Source organism: Carcharodon carcharias, chromosome 11, assembly GCF_017639515.1.
Source record: "Carcharodon carcharias isolate sCarCar2 chromosome 11, sCarCar2.pri, whole genome shotgun sequence".
NCBI classification, from domain to species: Eukaryota; Metazoa; Chordata; class Chondrichthyes; order Lamniformes; family Lamnidae; genus Carcharodon; species Carcharodon carcharias.
Window position 1 is genome coordinate 100,446,638 of NC_054477.1, and position 17,029 is coordinate 100,463,666.

Genomic DNA, 17,029 nt, shown 5'->3' on the forward strand with positions numbered 1-17,029 from the left:
AAAGCAAGGAAGAAATGTTTATAAATCACAGCTGTAGCATTGAGAATAATTCTGGGCACCACATTTTGGGAAGGCTTCAGAGGGTAAAGAGGAGATTTACGAAAATGATGCCAGACAATAAATTCTTCTGTTATCTGGAGAGATCTGAGAATCTGGGTTGCTCTTCGAGCAGAGAAGTTAAAAGGAAATTTGATAAGTGTTCAAAATCTTGAAGGGATTTGGTAAGAATAAGTAAGGAAACTGTATCCAATGGTAAAAGGTTTGGTAACCAGAGGACACAGATTTAAGGTCACTGGTAAAAGAATCAGAGGCAACATTGTTGGGCGGGGGGGGGGAATTTCAGACAGTGAGTTGTTAGGATCTGAAATGTACTGACAAAGTGTGAAGGAAGCAGATTCAATTCCAACTTTCAAAAGGGATAAATACTTAAAGGAAAAGTTTGCATGGTTATTGGTAAAAAGCATAGGAGTGGAACTAATTGCATAGCTTTTTCAAAGAGCCAGACCAGGCACGATGAACCAATGCCACCCTCCTGTGTTGTAACATTCTATGAAAATTACCACTTCCTTTTCCTTTTCCCCCTTTTTTAGTTGGTTTGATTTGGCCAGAATATTAATTACTTGAATGCTTGAAATGTAAAATAAAAACAGAATGCTGGAAATACACATCTGGCAGCATCTATGGAGAGAGAAACTGAGTTAATGTTTCAGTCTGTGACCTTTCAACAGAACAGGGGAAAGTTTAAAATTAAGTTTTTTGAGCCTGTTCCTGCCTCACTGAACAATTTGTTTCTCCCCCTGTCCAATCTCTTCCTGCATACAACTGTGACTCCTCTGATGCCCTGAGTCAGTTTCCAGTTTCCTGGTCCTAATCACATCCAATCTCTCTTCATCTTCATACCCCACCAGGATGGTCTGAGAGCTCTCCACTTATTCCTTGTATAGGGACCTAACTGGTCTCCATCTCCCACCAACCTTCTCACCTGACAACTTGTTCTCTCATTCAACAAATTCTCCATCAGCTCCACTCACTTCTTCCAAATAAAAGGTGTTACCATGGGTACCCCTGTGGGTCCTACCTCTGCTTGGCTTTTTGTGGGGTGATTGGAACATTCTTTGTTCCGGTTCTACTTGGAGGGTCCCCTCCCCCACCTCTTCTCCAGTACACTGATTGTGCCTGTGGCATTTCTTGCACTTGCTCTGAAGCCAGAGTTCATTGACTTCCAATTTCCACCCTTCTCTCACTTTACACAGTCCATCTGCCACTCTTCCTCTGATCCTCAACTTCTGTCTCCATTTCTGGGAATAGACCGTCGACCAATATTCACTATAAGCCACTGACACCTACAGCTACCTTAAAGTTCTTCATGCTGTTTCTTGTGAAGACACTCCCATTCTCCCAGTTTCTCCATCACATCTGTTTGGATGATGAAAGCTTTCATGTCAGTGCTTCCGATATGTCATCTTTTTTCCCCAACCGTGGTTGACAGGGTCCTCAGCTGTGTCCGTTTCAGTTTCTCTCACTTTTATGTTCTCATCCACTTCCTCTTAGAACCATGATAAGGTTCCCCTTGTCCTCACCTGCCACCCCACCAGCCTCCATATTCAACGTTTCATCCTACACAATGTCAACACCAAACACATCTTCCTCTCCCCTTTCAACGTTCCATTCTCTCAGTATCCTGGTCCATCCTCCCTTTTCGTTCACACAAAGTCTTGCATTTCTAACTTTTCCCAGTTCTGATGAAAGGTCAAAAACGTGAAATGTTAACTCTGTTTCTCTCTCCAGAGAGGCTGCAAGATCTGTAGTGTTTACAGTATTTTCTGTTTATTATTCATAAGTATTTTGCACTCTGGAATAAAATAATGGCTTTAGTTCTAATTTCCCTAGTCTAATCTGTTGCTACACTGTATATTTAAGTTTTCACTTTAACATCTCAATTCTATAATTATTTTGAACTGGATTGCTAATCACTATCTAGAGCACCCTCTGACTGTTAGCTCTTTGATAAACTGACATGACATAATTTTGCATATCTAGAGACATGCAGTCCCATTAGTGTTTTAACATACTCTTGTGCACTATTTGGGTAACTGAAATTCTTCCACCACCCATTCCACATTTTTGGGTTCTTGATCATCCAGGTTTCTAGAAACCTTTTTCTCTTCTGTTTGCTACTCTGTTTAGTGTGTCTGTTGCATTGTTATGTGGAACCTATAACACAGAAACAGCTCTTTTGTTCTAAGTGGTCCATACTGGTGCCTGTAATCCATGCAAGCCCCTTCCCACTCTAAATATTTCTCACCATTGTGCCCCTTGCCTTGATTTACACATCAAGCCTGCATCAGTATTGTTTATTTCAACCATTCCATGTGACAGTGAGCTCTACATTCGTATCACTCTAAAGCAATTCCTCCTTTAATTTCTTTGATTATTCAATGTAATGTATAATGTTTCTGCTATGTTTTCATCTAGTCACTATATTGTTCCTGCGTTTTGGGGGAGTTCATCAGTACACCCATTTTAGTTTTTGTGGGGATAGGTGGATGGGTAATGAATTGTTTCAAGTAATTCATTCCCCTCTCTTGATTGAGGTGGTATGATGTAGCAGAAATTGGCTCTCTACTCACCTGAGTTGCTTTTTTGCAAGGCATTCTGAAGCATTCTTGAGCAGCTTAATTTGGGAATGTGGAAATCAGGATTTCAAACTTAGATGAAGAATGATCTGAAGACAAAAATTAGTATTGGCTGGATCATTCTGGATGGCAGGGAAAAAAATTGAAATGAAAGAGGGGGGAGGTGCTGTGTTAAATAAGTATCTGCATACTGAAAGCATTCCTGTGCTTCCCTTTGCTTTAAGCTTGTATCCGAGCATTTATTCCAACGCTAAATGTCATAGCAACTTCATGACACCAAGCAATATTGCTGTGTTTCAACATAAAATCTTAATAGTTGAGTTTTTATTTAAGATGTCTATCATGCATGTAGTTTAAAGAACTAAGTACATGTAGGATAATCATTTGACTCTCTTCTCATAGCTTTTAGAAAAAATATAGGCAATTCAGTTTCAAGTTGGAGTATTTAGTTCAAATCAATCCTGTGAATCTGACTTGATCCAAATTTTCATCCAGATTTATATCTTGTCCTTGGGGTGGGGCTTCACTATGTGCAACGTTAACAGTTACTTTTGAGGTATTTTCCTTGTTCCTAGACAGTGGTCATTGCAACTGAGAATTTAGTATAATTGTTTATTTGAAAAATAATTCAGTTGTTCAGTGCCTTGTGTTATGACACAGCCAATGGTTAATGCTGAGCTGCTCAAATCCTAGAGGGAAACTTGAAATAGCTGTCACAACTAATATTCAATTTGTATAACTTTCAAGATGTGTGCTTTGAAATCAGTAGTAATAAGACCACCAAGTCTTATGGTTTTATAAAATTATATTAAACACTTATTAATAGAGAAATTGTTTTAATTTATGTAGATCTTTGTCTATATTTATGACTGAAAACCTCTAAATCCCCTTAATCAATCTAACTCCCAGTTACACTTTTGTTAAGACAACAGTAACACACAGATTTTAAAAGACTCAGGCAAAGAAACATGATAAAAACAAAAATAAAAACAAAAAAAACTGCGGATGCTGGAAATCCAAAACAAAAACAGAATTACCTGGAAAAACTCAGCAGGTCTGGCAGCATCGGCGGAGAAGAAAAGAGTTGACGTTTCGAGTCCTCATGACCCTTCGACAGAACTTGAGTTCGAGTCCAAGAAAGAGTTGAAATATAAGCTGGTTTAAGGTGTGTGGGGGGGAGCAGAGAGAGAGAAGTGGAGGGGTTTGGTGTGGTTGTAGGGACAAACAAGCAGTGATAGAAGCAGATCATCAAAAGATGTCACCAACAATAGAACAAAAGAACACATAGGTGTTAAAGTTGGTGATATTATCTAAACGAATGTGCTAATTAAGAATGGATGGTAGGGCACTCAAGGTATAGCTCTAGTGGGGGTGGGGAGAGCATAAAAGATTTTAAAATATTTAAAAATAATGGAAATAAGTGGGAAAAGAAAAATCTATATAATTTATTGGAAAAAAACAAAAGGAAGGGGGAAACAGAAAGGGGGTGGGGATGGAGGAGGGAGCTCAAGACCTAAAGTTGTTGAATTCAATATTCAGTCCGGAAGGCTGTAAAGTGCCTAGTCGGAAGATGAGGTGTTGTTCCTCCAGTTTGCGTTGGGCTTCACTGGAACAATGCAGCAAGCCAAGGACAGACATGTGGGCAAGAGAGCAGGGTGGAGTGTTAAAATGGCAAGCGACAGGGAGGTTTGGGTCATTCTTGCGGACAGACCGCAGGTGTTCTGCAAAGTGGTTGCCCAGTTTACGTTTGGTCTCTCCAATGTAGAGGAGACCACATTGGGAACAACGAATGCAGTAGACTAAGTTGGGGGAAATGCAAGTGAAATGCTGCTTCACTTGAAAGGAGTGTTTGGGTCCTTGGACGGTGAGGAGAGAGGAAGTGAAGGGGCAGGTGTTGCATCTTTTGTGTGGGCATGGGGTGGTGCCGTAGGAGGGGGTTGAGGAGTAGGGGGTGATGGAGGAGTGGACCAGGGTGTCCCAGAGGGAGCGATCACCCTGCCGATAGGAGGGTGAATGGAAAATGTGTTTGGTGGTGGCATCATGCTGGAGTTGGCAGAAATGGCGGAGGATGATCCTTTGAATGCGGAGGCTGGTGGGGTGATAAGTGAGGACAAAGGGGACCCTATCATGTTTCTGGGAGGGAGGAGAAGGCGTGAGGGCGGATGCGCGGGAGATGGGCCGGACACGGTTGAGGGCCCTGTCAACGACCGTGGGTGGAAAACCTCGGTTAAGGAAGAAGGAGGACATGTCCGAGGAACTGTTTTTGAATGTAGCATCATCGGAACAGATGCGACGGAGGCGAAGGAACTGAGAGAATGGGATGGAGTCCTTACAGGAAGCGGGGTGTGAGGAGCTGTAGTCGAGGTAGCTGTGGGAGTCGGTGGGTTTGTAATGGATATTGGTGGACAGTCTATCACCAGAGATTGAGACAGGAAGGTCAAGGAAGGGAAGGGAAGTGTCAGAGATGGACCACGTGAAAATGATGGAGGGGTGGAGATTGGAAGCAAAATTAATAAATTTTTCCAAGTCCCGACGAGAGCATGAAGCAGCACCGAAGTAATCATCGATGTACCGGAGAAAGAGTTGTGGAAGGGGGCCGGAGTAGGACTGGAACAAGGAATGTTCCACATACCCCATAAAGAGACAGGCATAGCTGGGGCCCATGCGGGTACCCATAGCCACACCTTTTATTTGGAGGAAGTGAGAGGAGTTGAAGGAGAAATTGTTCAGCGTGAGAACAAGTTCAGCCAGACGGAGGAGAGTAGTGGTGGATGGGGATTGTTCGGGCCTCTGTTCAAGGAAGAAGCTAAGGGCCCTCAGACCATCCTGGTGGGGGATGGAGGTGTAGAGGGATTGGACGTCCATGGTGAAGAGGAAGCGGTTGGGGCCAGGGAATTGGAAATTGTTGATGTGACGTAAGGTGTCAGAGGAATCACGGATGTAGGTGGGAAGGGACCGGACAAGGGGAGAGAGAAGGGAGTAAAGATAACGAGAAATGAGTTCTGTGGGGCAGGAGCAAGCTGAGACGATTGGTCTACCGGGGCAGTTCTGTTTGTTCCTGGCAGTTCCCTGGCCCCAACCGCTTCCTCTTCACCATGGACGTCCAATCCCTCTACACCTCCATCCCCCACCAGGATGGTCTGAGGGCCCTTAGCTTCTTCCTCGAACAGAGGCCCGAACAATCCCCATCCACCACTACTGTCCTCCGTCTGGCTGAACTTGTTCTCACGCTGAACAATTTCTCCTTCAACTCCTCTCACCTCCTCCAAATAAAAGGTGTGGCTATGGGTACCCGCATGGGCCCCAGCTATGCCTGTCTCTTTATGGGGTATGTGGAACATTCCTTGTTCCAGTCCTACTCCGGCCCCCTTCCACAACTCTTTCTCCGGTACATCGATGATTACTTCGGTGCTGCTTCATGCTCTTGTCGGGACTTGGAAAAATTTATTAATTTTGCTACCAATCTCCACCCTTCCATCATTTTCACGTGGTCCATCTCTGACACTTCCCTTCCCTTCCTTGACCTTCCTGTCTCAATCTCTGGTGATAGACTGTCCACCAATATCCATTACAAACCCACCGACTCCCACAGCTACCTCGACTACAGCTCCTCACACCCCGCTTCCTGTAAGGACTCCATCCCATTCTCTCAGTTCCTTCGCCTCCGTCGCATCTGTTCCGATGATGCTACATTCAAAAACAGTTCCTCGGACATGTCCTCTTTCTTCCTTAACCGAGGTTTTCCACCCACGGTCGTTGACAGGGCCCTCAACCGTGTCCGGCCCATCTCCCGCGCATCCGCCCTCATGCCTTCTCCTCCCTCCCAGAAACATGATAGGGTCCCCTTTGTCCTCACTTATCACCCCACCAGCCTCCGCATTCAAAGGATCATCCTCCGCCATTTCCGCCAACTCCAGCATGATGCCACCACCAAACACATCTTCCATTCACCCTCCTATCGGCATTCCGTAGGGATCGCTCCCTCCGGGACACCCTGGTCCACTCCTCAACCCCCTCCTATGGCACCACCCCATGCCCACACAAAAGATGCAACACCTGCCCCTTCACTTCCTCTCTCCTCACCGTCCAAGGGCCCAAACACTCCTTTCAAGTGAAGCAGCATTTCACTTGCATTTCCCCCAACTTAGTCTACTGCATTCGTTGCTCCCAATGTGGTCTCCTCTACATTGGAGAGACCAAACGTAAACTGGGCAACTGCTTTGCAGAACACCTGTGGTCTGTCCTCAAGAATGACCCAAACCTCCCTGTCGCTTGCCATTTTAACATTCCACCCTGCTCTCTTGCCCACATGTCTGTCCTTGGCTTGCTGCATTGTTCCAGTGAAGCCCAACGCAAACTGGAGGAACAACACCTCATCTTCCGACTAGGCACTTTACAGCCTTCCGGACTGAATATTGAATTCAACAACTTTAGGTCTTGAGCTCCCTCCTCCATCCCCACCCCCTTTCTGTTTCCCCCTTCCTTTTGTTTTTTTCCAATAAATTATATAGATTTTTCTTTTCCCACTTATTTCCATTATTTTTAAATATTTTAAAATATTTTATGCTCTCTCCACCCCCACTAGAGCTATACCTTGAGTGCCCTACCATCCATTCTTAATTAGCACATTCGTTTAGATAATATCACCAACTTTAACACCTATGTGTTCTTTTGTTCTATTGTTGGTGACATCTTTTGATGATCTGCTTCTATCACTGCTTGTTTGTCCCTACAACCACACCAACCCCCTCCACTTTCTCTCTCTCTCTCTCTCTCTCTCTCTCTCTCTCTCTCCACACCTCCCCCACACACCTTAAACCAGCTTATATTTCAACTCTTTCTTGGACTCGAACTCAAGTTCTGTCGAAGGGTCATGAGGACTTGAAACGTCAACTCTTTTCTTCTCTGCCGATGCTGCCAGACCTGAGTTTTTCCAGGTAATTCTGTTTTTGTTTTGTCTTTTCTTTATTAATGATTTTTCTTACTCATGTACTTAAAAAGACATTGTAGGTATGGATCATTCCAGAATGTGATGTATTTTTCCCACCCTCCGTTCCCCTAAATTGATGCTCACTGTATTAACTCATTAGAAGAATTGCCCCTTGTTTTCACAGCATGCTTTAAATCATTCAAGGGATAGGAAGAGATGGCATTTGGAACTCATCATACAATAACTGCTTAAAATTGCACTTATGAAATAAGTTCATGCAGTTCTCCATCATTCTTGGCTGACTCTCCTATTGCTCAGCTCCATGGTACTGCCTTGTAAAGTTCTAATCCTAGCTGTCAACATGTAGGAAATGCATTTTTATCGATGTGCAACAACAGGCAGAAAAGCTAGTGTCTCATTTTTTTAAGGATCCTTTTCTGCTCTGTCCCTGTCCAAATCTTTCTGATCTACTCTGGAGTTTTACCCCTCATCAAAGTATTAGATTTTGAAATCCCCTTGTTCTTCAACTCCCTCCATTTTCTTATCATACCCTACCTCTGCAACTTCCTCCAATATGTTCCAGTCTTATGCATCCTTCTCTTAACATACATCCCAATTCTCCCCACACATTTTGCAGGGCCTTCAGCTAACTCTGCTGCATTCCCGAACCCCTGATGCCTTTCTATACCTTTAAAACCCCTCTTTTGTTGCTCATTTTTGGAAGAACAAACTTGCAGTCACTTTTTTAACTCTCCCACCACAGATCAGGATCAGCTTCCCCCTCGCCACCTCCCTCACTCCTCAAACTGCATATAAGAAACTTTTGGGATGCTTTCTGCATTATGAAAATAACGCATCTCTATATTTATCTTGTATATCAAGTTTGTGTGCAAATTTGTTGTTGCACTGTTTACTATATATAATAGTCTCTAATCTATTTTATGTTTCAGTTCAAAAAAGTTTGCCTTATTCAGCATCATCAGATATGATGGGTAAGTTATTTCTTCCTTCTATACCACCCCCTTCCTGTTGGTGCATAAATATAGTTTTATCTAATTATAAACTGAATTTATAAGCAAAACATATTTTTAAATCTATTATAACAGCTGTATTAAGACGGGGGGGGGGGGGTGGAGGGAAAAATGTTCTTCTGAAGATGTCTCATGTTCCCGGATTAACTAATTTCTTCAGTATGAAAATACTTGTGCTGTTAACTTTTGTAATGTTCAGACAACAAATTGCTAGTGGACCACTGAGCTTTCAGAGCTAACAAAACTTTTATTTTCTTTAGGCTTGACCATGGAAGAGCAATTACGAAGGTTACAGGAAGAAAGAACCTGTAAAGTGTGTATGGACAAGGAGGTCTCGGTTGTGTTTATAATGTGTGGTCATTTGGTTGTTTGTACAGACTGTGCACCTTCCCTTAGGAAGTGCCCAATCTGCCGTGGTACGATCAAAGGAACAGTTAGAACATTCTTGTCCTAGTCCTCCTAACTAACTTAATGATGCAAAATACATTCAGCCTAGAATGAATACCCTATTCATTGAGAACATCAGAATTCTGATCAGCTTGTTCATAGAAATGGTGTGACCCAAATTACATTCTATAAGGCAAAGTAAACAACTTTTTTATGTAAAGAGCTTAAAAAGTAAAACGTCAATTAGAATTTCTGATAAAGTAATTGGGTTAATTATAATGCATACTTCAGTTTTCTTTTTTATTGAACACATATGTTAATGAACTATAGAAAATCATAGGAAAAGTCTTGATTTGGAGTGCAAAATAATGCCATTGTACCTGACTGAATCTAATAGTTCCACATAATTCATGCATGATTATATTGCAGGCATCAGATAAAAATCTGCCTGGATGCAATCTTGGACAAGGAGTTGAAAGGAAACTAATTTTTTCTTGTATTTGCTATTGACTAGAAAAATACATTTCAGCAATGGTATAATGGTCTGAAGGAATTTTTGATCCTCTTATCTACAAATGATACATGCAGATTTAATATTGTCCAAATGATACATGCAGATTTACTATTGTACAAATTATAAACTATCAGCTATTTGATGGAAAGAAACCTTTTTTTAAATTAATTTAAAATGATGATGACACTGCTTTTACCATGTTGGTGTCAAGTATTAGAATATTATAAATCTTCTAACAGCCAGCAAAGCACAATAATTACTTGGTTTTGTTATAAAACCCATGTTTTATATTGAAAATGACTGCTTACTGAGTAGGTGAAACTATCGGATAAGATAAACAAAAGCATTTAAACAGCAACTTCTAAGAACATTTGCGTAATAGTACCCTACAAACTCCAAAGCCATTAAATCAGAGTTGGGCTACCTAAAATTAGCCCACCAGCGACAACTTGGATGAATGTAAATGACCCATCTCCTGAACCATTCACAAAACAACTAGACATCACCTATGTATTGAGTTGGATATGGAACAAGGCATTAGACTTAATCACTTTGTACCCTGGCTGAGAAGGGAACTTGTCCAGCCCGAATCTAATCATTTCTAAACCATGGACCTGGAATCAGATTGCTATGACCATGTTTGGATAACTGGTCAGTTTGTCAGAGGAGATCACGTGATGGGGCAGACTAACCCTCTTTGTGTTTAAGAAACTGGTTTTCTCCAGGTAAGTCTGAAGAGAGGCATTCGTTGTGTGAGACCAGAAAGACCCTGAGTATACATTCTCTCTCAATCCAGCCATCCTGCAAGCCTATGCCCTGCTTGTTGTTTGACCAGCTACACACTAGACATGTCTTAAAAAATCAACCCAGCAGTTTCTGACATTGGAAGTAAAGATAAAGTCGTCCATCAACATCTTTAAATTGTCTCACAACAAAATCTGGAAAGACCATCGAGCCCAATCTGAAACCAAGCAAGGCATCCATCTACAGGATCTATATACCAACTGACTTTTTTTTGGATTCTTAAACAATTTAACCCTACCCCTTCACTTTGTGACTTACGTGTGTGTGAACTCTAGAATGCATGTGTGAGAGAGAGTTGGAACAGTTTTATTTTTTGAATTTGGGAGTCAAGTATAATAAATCCTTTTTAAAAAAACTTACAAGAAAACCTATATGTGTGCGTTGTTTACAGTCATAGCACTTAAACAGTTAAGCACTTAATGAATTGGCTACCAGTTGTAGTCAGTAAGGAGTGGAGAAAGAGGGGAGCCATTCTACCACATCTCACTTGACTAACAGTTTCAAGATGTGACAGTTTAGACTTTGAAGTGTACTTTTGAAAAGTTGTGTGTAATTAGTATATCCTTCATTCATTCTCTCCGTCTGTGTGTCCCCTCTTTCTGGGGAGAATATATTTCAAAACATTTTACGTAATTTCTCGGCTTGGTGACTGGACTCATAAACCGGTCGCTCTGTAAGTTACATAAAACCAATTATAAATGTGGATAAAAGAATTCATAATAAGGAAGTTGGTGCAAATTATGAGAAACTATTTTTGTAGATGTAAGATTTTGAATAATAAAATATTGCAACAAAGAAGGTTGATAAGGGCAATGCTGTTTATGGATTTTCAAAAAGGCATTTGATATTGTACCACACACAGACTTGAGCAAAATCCTAGCTCATGAAATAAAAGGGAAAGTAGGTACTTGGATAAGAAATTGGCTGAGTAACAGGAAACGGTAGTGGGTAATCTGTTTTTCAAATTGGAGGAAGGTTTGTAGTGGAGTTCACTCGGGGCCAGTGTTGGGATCCTTGCTCTTCCTGATCTATATCAATGACCTAGACTGGTGTGCAGGGCATGATTTCAAAATTTGCGGATGATACTAAGATTGGAAGCGTCAACTATGAGGATAGTCTTGAACTTCAAAAGCACATAGAGATGTTGGTGGATTGGGCAGACAAGTGGCATATTAAGTTCAATGCAGAGAAGGTGAGGATTCATTTTGACAGGAAGAATATGGATAGACAGTATAAAATACAGGGAGAAACTCCAAAGGAGATGCAGTAACTGAGGGACCTCGGTGTATACTTAAGTCATTGTAGATGGTAGGACAGGTTGGGAGAGCAGTTTATGAAGCATAAAGTAACGTGGGCTTTATTAATAGGGGCATCGAGTGCAAGAGAAGGAGGTTGTGTTGAAATCATATGACACTAGTTAGACCTCATCTGGAGTACTGTCAAATTCTGGGCACTACTTCAGGAAGGATGTGAAATAATTAGAGAGTACAGAGGAGATTCACAGGAATGATCCCAGAGATGAAAAACTGTATCTATGAGGATAGAGTGGAGAGGTTGGGACTGTTTTCCTTGGAGAAAAGAAGGCAGTGAGGAGACTTTATCGAGGTATTCAAGATCTTGGGTATAGACGGGTGAGAAACTGTTCCCACTCAAGGAAGCATCAAAATCTAAAGGGCACAGATTCAAAATATTTGCTAAGAGGAATAAAAGTGGAGAGATTTTTAATTCACTCAGAGGCTGGTTGGAGTCTGAAACGAACTTCCTGAGAGGATAGTGGAAGCAGATTTGATTGAGATATTCAAAAGGGAATTGGATTGCTACCTGAAAAGAGAGAATGTGCAAGGTTACAGGGATAAGGCAGGGGAGTGGGACTAGTTAGAATTCACTGGCTTGAAGGAGCCGACTCGATGGCCTCCTACATTGTAAAGATTGTGATCGGTTGAAGAAATCTTGTCTGAACTGCTTCTAACACATTTAATTCATTTTTAAAATGAGACCAAAACTGTATACAGCACTCCAGATGTCTCAGCAATGTGCTATAAAATGGTAGGGAAATATCCCTACTTTTATACTATTCCCCTTGCAATAAATGGCAACATTCCATTTGCCTTCAAAATCACTTGCTGTACCTGCATACTAATTTTTGATTCGTGTAGCAGGACACCAGATTCCCCTTTACAGAGCTCAGGTAATCTCTATTTAAATAATATACTGCTTTTCTTTTTACCAAAATGGACAATTTCACATTTTCCCACATTATACTCCGTCTGTCAAATTCTTGCCCACTCACTTAACCTATCTATATCTCCAGATTCCTTGCATCCTCTTCACTATTTACTTTCCTATCTATCTATATCAGCAAATTTAGCAACCATACATTCATTAATATAAATTGTAAATAGTTGCGGCGACAGCATTGATTGCTGAGACACTCATCACATCTTGCTAACAGGAAATGGCAGCTGGGGGTCAGTTGGTCTTTTGAGTTGCAAAATTATGGGTGTGAGTACAAAAATCAAGGCTGACACTTTATTGTTGCACTGGTGGAGGTGCCATCTTGTGTATGAGATGTTAAACCAAGGCCCCTTGCTCAGATGGATGTAAAAGATCTGGCAGTGCTATTTTGAAGAGTAGGGGAGTTATCACATGTCCTGGTCAATCAATATCACAACACATTATTTGGGCATTATCACATTGAGAGCGCTTGCTGTGTATGTACTGACAGCCATGTTTCTGATATTACAAAAGCAACTGCATTTCAAAAAGTACCTCTGGCTATAAAATGCTTTGAGGCATCTAGTTGTTATGAAAAGCACCATATAAATGTAAGACTTTATTTACTAAAGCAAACACTGTAGTTGCGAGGAGGATGAGATGGCAGAAGGATCATAAAATGTGGAAATATATGGTTTGAATTGGAAGAATAAACAATGGGTAATTACACTATGGTAATAGATTATAGACAAACAAAGGGAGATTAAACAAATAGGCAAACCTAATGGTGGTTGGGGAGGAATTTCAACCACCCTAATATTAACTGGGATAGAATGAAAGGCATGGAGCAGAATCCTTAAAATGCATTTTAAGAACTATTTTAGCCAGTATGTACCAAACCCAAGTGAGGGAGTGGTTCTGGACTTCTAGGGAGTGGATATAGTATAGGGAAGTGTGAAGTTATTCATTTTGGTTGTAAAAAGGCATAACAGTCCTTCAGCTATGGGGCTGAAGTCACATATTGGCCAGGCCAGATGATGGCAATTTTTGTTTCCCTAAAGGACAGTAGTGAATGAATTGGGCTTTTATGACAATCCACCAACTTTTGTGGTGACTTTTCAACTTTGTTTAATTTCCAATCTGTAGCAATACAATTTGAATTTACATTCTCCTTTAGTGTTGGACTGAGTAATAGTCCAATAATGATCCATACATTACCATACTCTTAACAATCCCTGCTGGCAATCTCCCCACCTCTATACCATCATGCAGCTCAAAGCAGTACACAACCAAGGAGACTACAAGCAAAAACAAAAATCTAAATGGACTACAACTGTCCTGATGTAACAATTGCATTTGTGGAGTCCAGAACTGCTCACCACTCTGTTAAAGAACTCCCTCCTCCACCTTTAGACAACTGTTGCAGTGGGATAAACTGAGGCACCAATCCCAAGGATTTTCTTCAAAGCTCTTGCGTGTGCCACAGAAACTTAACTTTTGAAGTTTCATATGCTTGCCACCTGTAACCTGCTGACTAACACTTTTCAAAATTAAATGGCCATGCCACTCTGTTTACCGTCCCAAACTAGACTATAGCACTTCTCTGAACTTAGCAAAAGAAACTTAAGTTTACAGCTGTGATATGCAACGCCTGCAGAGTGCACTGCAACAACTTGGCAGGGATTCCTTGAAGCACCTCTCAGATTCCTGACCTAGATTACTGAGAAGGACCAGAGAAATAACAACACTAAGCTGCAAGCTCTTCTCCATCCTGATTTGGGCTTATATGCCATTTCAAAGTTTAATTAGCGAAGGAGCCAGTAAATATGTAAGCCCCAAACAATTTACACCGGACCCCCATCTTACCAGACAAATACATGTATGTAGTCTATACTTTATGCATTTTCAATGTCTCATCCATTCAAGTCTGTGGGCCCACTGTTGTTTTTCGGTGTGAATGGAGTGCCAAAATGATTTTTAATAAAGTCTCGAATTAGTTAGAAGTTGAGTCTATAGTTGTCTCTGTTCAATCCCCCTTCTAGAAAATGTGTACCGTGTTGGCTTGGTTTTAATCTACTGGTATGTCATGCCCAGTGATTCCTTTTCAAAGTTGAACTTCACAAATCATCTCCCCAGTCATCTTCAGAATTAGAGGATTAAATACCATTTATCCGTAGCAATTTGTTTGATCTCCTTTAGTCTACTAAAGCCATTATAGTTTAATTATTGTCCAAATTTATATTGAACAATCTTGCTATTGCAAAATTGAACCTTGTTTGCTTTGGGTATGGCTTCCTGACTCTGCTTGAATTTTTAGTGAGAATGCTCAATCATATGTCTTCCTTTACAAATTGCCTTTTAAGTTACATCCACTTGTGCTATGTTCTACTTCCCAATCATTTGCATCTGTGTGCCAGTGGTTGTGAACAGTCTAGTTCAGCCTCAGATGTTTGCCAGGAAGAAAAAGTGAGTCAGTGGCTAGAAAGAAGAGTTTGGCGGGGAACGAAGATGATGACTTCGGTCTTCCCAATATTTAGTTGGAGGAAGATTTTCCTTGTTTGGTACTGGATGTTGGAAAGCAGTAATTTAGCAACAGTGGAGGAATTAAGAGAAAGGTGGTGGTAGACCTGGGTGTCATAAGCATATAGATCCTTGTGGGGCACCAGAGCTAACCATGCTATGACTGGATAGATAAGAATGGAACCAAGCAATTGCAATCCCACCTAGCTGGCCAACTGGAGAGGTTTTGCAGCAGCATGGTAAGATCAACTGTGTCAATGGTTGTAGCCATGCCGAGAAAGATGAGGAAGAATAGTTTACGTTTGTTACAATCACACAGATGTCATGTATGATCCTGATGAGAGCCATTTGATACTGTGGCAGGGGTGGAAACCTAGAGGAATTAAAATAAGGTTCCTGGAAAAATGGGCACAGACTTAGAAGGTGATGGCATGATCAGAGCCAGCAAAAGGGGTTTCCATCACCCCTCTAGTCAACTTACAGTGGCAGATTAGGAACAGCTTTGAGAAAATTCACTCATGGTGAAACCTACAAACTTAATTACTGTATTGACAGTGATCCCTTCCAGTTCATACATGGAATTTCCTGGGCACTTAATTTGCAACCAGACCTACTGGGAAACTCTTCCATTCAAAATCACCCTTTGTTCACAGTTACATATCTATGTAATTATACATTTTGTCTTTTCATACCATGGAAGATAAACTTTGTACACAATTCCTCATGAAACAATATCAAAACCTTTCAGGGTCAAAATAAACTTTTACTTTCAGTCTCCTCTGAATATTTTGCAGCAGCTAGTGTCAAATTATCAACCAAAGTTTTCCATTAATTTCTGTACTATAGAAATTAGACTCGCTGGTCTATTGTTTCCAGGATATGTCACAGATATCTTTAAGTGAGAGAGGTGTGTTTTTCCCTAATCATCATGCCTTTATGATGATTCTCTGAGATGTTGAAAATATTCACCGGGGCTTCACTCAAGACTTTTGCCATTGCTTCAATGACCTAACAAATTATTTCTGGCCCACTTCATTTTTCTATGCTGGGCCTTTTTAACTTAGCATAATTTGACTCATCTGCAGCTAATCTACTTGAGTTTTAGTTTTATGCCATTTAATAACATCTTTGCAATTTATAATTAGCAATTTTTTCTGCTTTATTAAGTAAAGTTTAAATCATAGGTACATTATCTAAAGTCCATGAGGGAGAGAAATGGATATGTTGATAGGATGAGATGAAGTAGATTAGCAAAGTCTTATATGGAGCATGAACACCAGCGTTTCTATGTAAATTTGAGATGGGCTGGATTTTAATAGAGCAGGCAGGAAAGTTGAGTTGGGAAACTTCCTGGCTCAGCACACTTCTCCTCCTTTGAAAAGGCCGCTGCCTGCCATATTTTCATTTTGGGGAGGTAGGGGCAGGATGGTCACATCCACCGCCTCTAGAGGCAGGCCCAAATTGACAAGGGAGCAGGCAGATGACGAGGCCATCAGGCTACAACACCTGCCTCTGTTTTCTGGGCCATCAGCCCAGTTGTGATGAATGTCAGCACCTCAAATTCTCACCCCCCCCCCACCCAACCCAATATGCCCTGACAACACCCCCATGCCCCACCCCCACCCCTGTATCCTCCAAAATCATTCGCCCGATATCTACTATGGGCAGACCTCAGGAGCCATGTCTTTCAATTGGACATGAAAAAAATAATTAACAATTTAATAAAGCTGTCAATCAGCCACACTTCATAGTGAAAAAAACACTCATTCAAAACATCCAAACAAAAAAGTTAAACCCTTTCAAGTGGTCAATCTGCTGTAAAAGCAATCGTTTATTCAAAGACTAATAACCTCTTAAAACTCAATCAAACTGTCTATGCAGCTCCTTGTTGAAATAAGTGGTTTGGAGCTTGAAACTAAGCCAGCATTCATAATGGTCCTAGCTATCAAAACAAACCATTACAAATGCAAACAATGAAGTCTATTTAAATTGA

At 41.1% G+C, this 17,029-nt stretch overlaps 1 protein-coding gene across 4 annotated transcripts in view; it reads left to right on the forward strand.

Annotated features, from left to right (window-relative positions):
* birc2 (baculoviral IAP repeat containing 2) overlaps positions 1-11,097 on the forward strand; it is a 34,600-nt gene extending 23,503 nt beyond the window's left edge. For all 4 annotated transcript variants that reach the window (XM_041198812.1, XM_041198813.1, XM_041198810.1 and 1 more), the window contains exons 8-9: positions 8,517-8,558; positions 8,858-11,097. In XM_041198812.1, coding sequence (XP_041054746.1) covers positions 8,517-8,558; positions 8,858-9,051 — 236 coding nt within the window. In that variant the 3' untranslated portion in view covers positions 9,052-11,097. The remainder of the gene's footprint in view (positions 1-8,516; positions 8,559-8,857) is intronic.
* The last annotated feature ends 5,932 nt before the right edge of the window (positions 11,098-17,029 follow it).